Source organism: Alternaria ethzedia (assembly GCF_023757985.1).
Source record: "Alternaria ethzedia strain BMP 0044 chromosome Unknown scaffold_8, whole genome shotgun sequence".
In the NCBI taxonomy this organism is placed as follows: domain Eukaryota; kingdom Fungi; phylum Ascomycota; class Dothideomycetes; order Pleosporales; family Pleosporaceae; genus Alternaria; species Alternaria ethzedia.
Genome location: NW_026056201.1, coordinates 413,637 through 420,118, shown reverse-complemented (window position 1 = coordinate 420,118; position 6,482 = coordinate 413,637). Strand labels below are relative to the sequence as shown.

General features: G+C 51.6%; 2 protein-coding genes across 2 annotated transcripts; one reads left to right on the top strand and one right to left on the bottom strand.

Moving 5' to 3' along the window:
- Positions 1-882: 882 nt before the first annotated feature.
- Positions 883-2,609, top strand: J4E87_004353 (uncharacterized protein; the record flags this gene model as incomplete). Its single annotated transcript, XM_049375974.1, has 2 exons — positions 883-2,328; positions 2,385-2,609. The coding sequence occupies 2 exons, from the start codon at positions 883-885 to the stop codon at positions 2,607-2,609; spliced, it is 1,671 nt and encodes a 556-aa protein (XP_049234183.1).
- Positions 2,610-3,321: 712 nt separating this feature from the next.
- J4E87_004352 (uncharacterized protein) lies at positions 3,322-4,817 on the bottom strand (the record flags this gene model as incomplete). The annotated part of the gene is made up of 2 exons (XM_049375973.1): positions 3,322-4,157; positions 4,208-4,817. 2 exons carry the CDS (start codon positions 4,815-4,817, stop codon positions 3,322-3,324), a joined length of 1,446 nt encoding a protein of 481 aa, XP_049234182.1.
- Between the last annotated feature and the right edge of the window lie 1,665 nt (positions 4,818-6,482).

Genomic DNA, 6,482 nt, shown 5'->3' with positions numbered 1-6,482 from the left:
CATTACTTGCAATTGCAATGAATCTCTCGGATCGTGCGTTCCTAAAGTCGGGCGAGATGGAGTCTGACCGACCGTTCAAGCCAGCTGGAGCGTGCTCGGGTGGCTTTCTTGACGGCACCAACACTACACACTGGCGTCTAATATCGAACGTACCAGGATTAAACATACAAGCTCAGTTGATTCAATACATCGGACGGTCAATCACGGTCATTGTTAGATTGGCCGCGGCAGATAAGTGTAAGTGCGTTGCAGAGACCCACAATGTGCTAAACAACTTTCAAGATGTGACGATCCGCCAACCACTCTGATCGCTGACTATATCGGAGATGAGATGTTCAAGGCTCATGGCTCCATGATTACGAGGTTGTATCGACCGTAATAGGCCCCAGAGAAGGGCCTCGAGCGGCTGATGGCGCTATTTGCAGTCGCCGACATGACTTACGGCGATTATCTCCAGGTCGAAAACAGCTAGGAAGACGAAAAGTGTGATACTCAACAGTTTCAAGACCTGAATCAATAGCAACAGTCCTAGTTCAGTCCGTATGGCGGCAAGAAAGCAGCTTCACCATCCGCTACATCCGGCATATGCCAAGCCGGCATTGTCGTGGTAACATCCATCAGTGTTTGACTATGAACGTGCTTGTAGGAGTGCTTCATCTTCATATTGAGGTACTTAAGAAGGTTGATGAGCACTGTATATCAAGAACACATCGAATTTTGTTCTACCACTCTAGTTACCCTTTCAGTGATCGACACAGTCGCTCCATCTCGAGTGTTACGACAGCCCGATTTCCGTCGACACTTTCATCCCCATCGTCACTTCTTCTACGTTTTACACCGACCAACGCCCTCCATCCCTATCCCCTGCTTCTGGCACACATCATGTCAAAACGAGCCCAAGCCCAGAATTCCATCATTGTTCGGCAACGTATGCAGGAGCAGGCCAAGTTCGACGAAGCACAAGTTGCTGCTGTGGCCAGAGCGCGCATAAACGAACAGAAGATCAAGAACATGATGCAGCGTGTTGTTGAGCAAGATCGCATCATCCAGGGGCTGCAAAAGCCGCAACCTGCTACCGCAAGTCCGCAAGCGAACTCCGTCATCGGACACACGCAAGCTGTCATGCCGGTATCGAATGGTTCATCTGCCATGACGACTTCAGCAGTGAACTACCAAGGCCTACTACCATCACAAGTCATGTACGTACCTACCATTCCCAATGCTAACAGGGCTACCAGACAACCCAAGGCTCGCTATCCGGAGAAGGCGCCCCACCCTATTCCAGTGCGTGCCCCCGGTACGCATCCTCGGGATGAGTACGTCTTCGATTTCGGTATATTCAAGCATTGGTACTTTACGGAAGCCCCCGAGTACTATATCAGTAGTATTGGCGGGATGAAAAGTGTTGTCGGAACTGGCAACCATCCTGGCTTGTATGATGCATTCAGACGCTATAGGCCCGACCTGCTGTACGACCGACAGCCTTCAGCTACCCAGGCACATCAGCCTGTACCTACCCAGGTGCATCAGCCTGTACCTACCCAGGCGCATCAGCCTGTCCCTACCCAGGTGCATCAGCCTGTCCCTACCCAGGTGCATCAGCCTGTATCTTCCCAGGTATATCAGTACTACCCAGTTCAGGCATCTCAAGAACCGGCTGTGAGCGGTGCAACCGTGAACCTCCCAAACACGAGCAACACACCGGCAAGCGACACGAAGACGACCGACGAGGCGGCGCAGCCCAACACCACTCCTCACATCACTATGGCAATGTTAGATCGTGCGGGTTGGACCGTGTCGAAGCTGTTGAGCAAGGGTGTGACACTGCGGAAGATGTTGAGGATGGGTTTGACTGTGTCAGACCTGTTGAAGAGCAATGTGACTCTATCAGACATGGTAGACGCTGACGTGAACTTTGACGATATCATGGCAGCCGGTATATCCTTCGAAACGATAGTGCACTGCAAGGATCACCTCTGTCCGGACGATAGTGACTCTTCATGCGCCAGCTCTTCTGCATCCACCAGTCCTTCATCATCGGGCCCAGCATTCTCCACTCCCCCTTACGGTCACACGTCCACGATACCTAGTTCTCCTTCTTCGGCGCCCGACTCCTCACCACTCACAAGGAAGAAGGCGCCGTTAGACATTCCCCTTTATTACGCGACTCACGGCCTTGGCCGCCACAGGCCGAAGTCAGTGCCACCCAAGATCAAGATAGAGAAGGATGACAGCACTTCGGCAAAGAAGACCAGGGGAAGGCCCAAGGGCAGCAAGAACAAAGGCAAGGGCAAGGCGCCAGTCTCAACAGTTGAAGCGGTTCCTGAAGTAAGTCGATTTACCTCCTCTCTGCACCAAAATATAGCTGACGAACGCCGCACCAGACTCCCACGAACCCCGAGAAGCGAAAGCGTGGACGGCCATGCAAGAACCCACTACCAGAGGTTGCCGAATCGTCCTCGAAGAGACAGAAGACGATAGTCGACTTCATGAAGAACACTCCGGAGACACGGAGAATCCCGGCGGCCTTATGCGTTGTGGACCAGCCGGTCGTATGGGACGGCGAGACATGGATAGCTTACATTGACCTCACTTCTCCGAAGAAGTAGGACAAGGGTATTGGGACGGCTGTGGAGCAGTCAACGGTATCAGCGGAGGAAAGGGAAGTGGATATGAAGGTCCAACGGTTGTGATGGTGGATGATTGGCCTGAGGGCAAGATGGAAAGTGGAGGATCATTGTTTTTGGTTGGCGTTCGGAGGGCCTTTCTGTTTTCTCCTCGACGGAATTTCCTTATGTTTTTGGGACGCACCTGCCCACCACACACGCAATACAACGCCTTTTCATTGCCACATCTGCTCCTTTTGATTGCGCAAGCTTGTTGTGTGACTTGAGAACGGCGATGAATGGAGAGTTGGAAGACACACAGTTGGTGCAAACATGCCGGATTATCGGTAGAGAAGGTGGTTGCGCATATGACCAATAGTACTGCTGATGCCCCCGGTAACGAGCGACTCACAACTTCCGAAACCCATCCGTACCCATCCGATCAGGCTCTCTTGATAAGAAAGAAGAGTATCGTCAACACGAAAGCTTGCGCATGTGAGACATACCAATCCGTGGCAACTGAAGACGTTGAAACACTACTTGTTAAGAAGGCTAGGGTGAACAGACGAAGCTCACAGCGAGTCTCAACTGCACACGTCCACTGACCATCGAATAGCATCGCCCTACGAATAGGGTCTCTGCGAATCCATTCTCTGGTCGCTGGTCTCTATCACTCATCCTCGATAAAAAGACCGCAGCCTTCCATTCATTTTGCCTAGTCCTCCTCTTCAAGTGACAATTCGTGCCCAGCGTGCCTAGTCGCAGTCTTCACATATACATCTTCGCTGAGTGCAGGCCATTCGCCAACATGGTCGTCCAGGAGCTGGTTGATATCCCATACATGTCCCATATCGGCCTCAATTCTTGCAGGAAGCTCACCTGTAACCATCTTCTTAACACCATCCGCAAAGCCTCTACGCATCGGGTAGACGACATAATCGGAGCTGGGACCTAATCTATGCTCGAGTACAGTGCAGCCCTCGTCCCAAATGGCAAGCTTGATGAGAAGGTCGCTCAGCCGTTGGCTCGCTCGAGGTGTGGGCCCGTGAAGAACCAAGCGAAAGGAATCGGGTGGCATCCCAAGCCTCTTGAGGAACTTGGTTTCAACGAACCAGAGCGCAATTTCCTCGATTCCGTCTTCTAAACCCATGCGCTCGGACAAGAAGTGCTGGTGAAATACGTCTACTCTCCTCTCAATCCGAAGCTTGAGGTTTTCGCAGCAGAAAGGAATAAGGCCTCTAGCGTGAGTTTGCCTATGTGCCTCGCTTATTTCGTTTTCCTGGATGGTAATATTGCGTAGATGCGTCCGAGTGGCTGGTGGCAAGCGCTCTAAGAATCGAATAGTCACCGCGGTAGCCGAATAGTACGTGTCATCCAGATACCACCCTCGGTCAAAGTCCTCTACTATTGCAGGAGGCCGTGGAAGAAATTCGAAGATCGTGTCAAACTCAGCGCGATCCGGCATTCGCCATGGGTCCGGGCGCCATCCAAGCATCAACGCCTGAACCGTCTGATTTGGGTACTCCAGATCTTCGTGTACAATCCTACCGTCTGTGCAAAGTCAGAGAACAGCTCAATTTGACTAGCCGAAGCATGCCTACTGTCGTTGTCTTCAGACTCTCTGGTATACTCTTTGGAAGTCAACCGCCAGAACTCTGGGTGGGTAGATAGGATTTGCAACAAGTCTTGTAGTAGAGTTGTGTGCGCTGTATAGTCTATACTCCAAACTACGCCTTCATTAAACAGTGTCCCGGGGCTGAGCCAGTGAATCCTGTCGCCCATCCTGATGAACGCTTTCTCGATCTGCTCCGCCGCGGTACTATCCGGGTGCAGCTCTCGTAGGCGTTGTATAGCTTCGAGCGTAACCAGAGTATAGGACCACTCGAACATACGTCGGAGAGGTCGTTCTCGTTCACAGAGAAGACGATTCCATAAAAGCGCGTTCGAGCATTCGCTGTCAGGTTCGGGTACTTCGAGCTTTGTACGGAATGTAACCCTGTTCACCTGCAGAGCCAGACCCTCCATCTCGGTCGCAGTCTTCTTGCAAGTGTACTGCAAACTTAAATTGATCGGACGTCCGCTAGCCTGTCGAAGCTTGTCAGACGTGGCATCGTGGTGGTAACCGTCTTCCTCAAGAACATAGTAGTGGTAGACCTCATCGCGCAACTCCCGCGGGAGACGGAAGAGGAGGGATTCGTTTTGTTCGTTCATTTTGGTGAGGCGGTGTTGGTGTTTCGAAGCGTCGCGATGAGGAGGGCGGACAGGTGGTGAAAAGACGTCCAAGCGTGTGTCTAGTGGCTGTCGTGCGCTGTCGACGTGTCGACCGGTAAAGTTTAATCGATGAGCAGTACAAGCCGACGAATTGTAGTGTGTTTCGAAGCAAGAATTTCCCGAAGAACTTTAGATACTGACCGTAGCAATCCCGCTCGCGCAAATTCACCGTCGGTATTGTTGGCTGTGAGGAGTTGAAGTTGCTAGGCGAAGGGCGCGCGCACATCGAAGGGCGGCATCACTCACTAAAGAACGCGCCCTCCATCTCCATTTTTATCTCGCCTATGAGAGAAGATGGGAACTGTACGCGTATACATACAAGATATACATAAGGGTTGAGCGTGTGAAGCTTGAGGAGCGGTGGTTGGGTGTTCGAGAAGTGAGGCGGGCAGTTTGCCGGCGGCAGGCGGCAGTCGGGTTTCAACCACCCAGCCACCCAACCGGTCATCAAGGAAGTAACGAGCACTTGAGTTTGACAGTGACAGCAACGGTTATCGTCACATAATGGTGCAATCAATCGCTTCATCGACGTTCAAACTTTGCCGCCGATTCCATCCGCCTTCCAGAACGAGGTGAAACAAACGGTAAACTTTACTTAAGGCTCTGCGCAATGTGTTGTAACACGGCCTCTTCAGCTTACTCCCAAACTAAGTTACGATCGCAATCAATCTTCTTAGGATGACAGGTTTCAGCAAAATGACGCGAACCTTAGATTCTGCTCCCGTAGTAAGACAGAGCCGAGTTTAATAACGACGTACGCTTCATAAAGTCATTGTCCCGCCGCCATGGGCTAGGCGATGTATCTCAACAAAGACGCTATTGCTTTGACATCATGCTCACAACGACAATCGACGGTAGCGACTTTGAAATGATTTTCTTAGGACGCGGACATCTTTCACACGCTAGTGAGGGTAACAATGTGTGCTCTTTGGAGCAGGATGAAGGCAGTGAATGTCTCGACCTCTTTCGGACCCTTTCTACCGTAATTTTGGGTCAGCAGATGTGCAACCGGACCAAAACAAGGCATCTGAGCCTTCATTCATCTATCAGTTCAGTCCAGAATTGCGATCTCGGGCGAACAAAGGTACTTACACTCTACACTCCCAGCTTAACGCTACTTTCCACCTCAGAACCCTCTACCCCCGCAGTCATGGAGGCCACAACCCACCAGCTGTCAACATATCCTCACCTCATTCCCCTGCCTACCTCAGAGACTAACTACCATCGCCGGCAGCCTAAGATCCGGAGTATGTCTGACGTTGACATACAACGACTCCGACGCTCAGACAGTTTTATGAATCACAACTACCATATCAACACAACACCCACGAGGCCTCGTCGCACAATTTCTGGCTCAACTACACCAGAATCCAAATACCGGCCACACCATAGGAAGGGCGAGTTACGATACGACTTCAGATTCGGCAACGGCTTCGAGCCAAAAGAAGACGCACGCCGCAAACATGCTCGACATAGACGGGATCGAAGCAGCGTCTTCACAGTCGCAAGCGCACACACACTATGCTCGATACCTTCGGAGCCGCCAACCCCTACATCGCCTTCGCAATCTTTCCTAGACCTATACTCACCGTCTCTCCCTCCTTC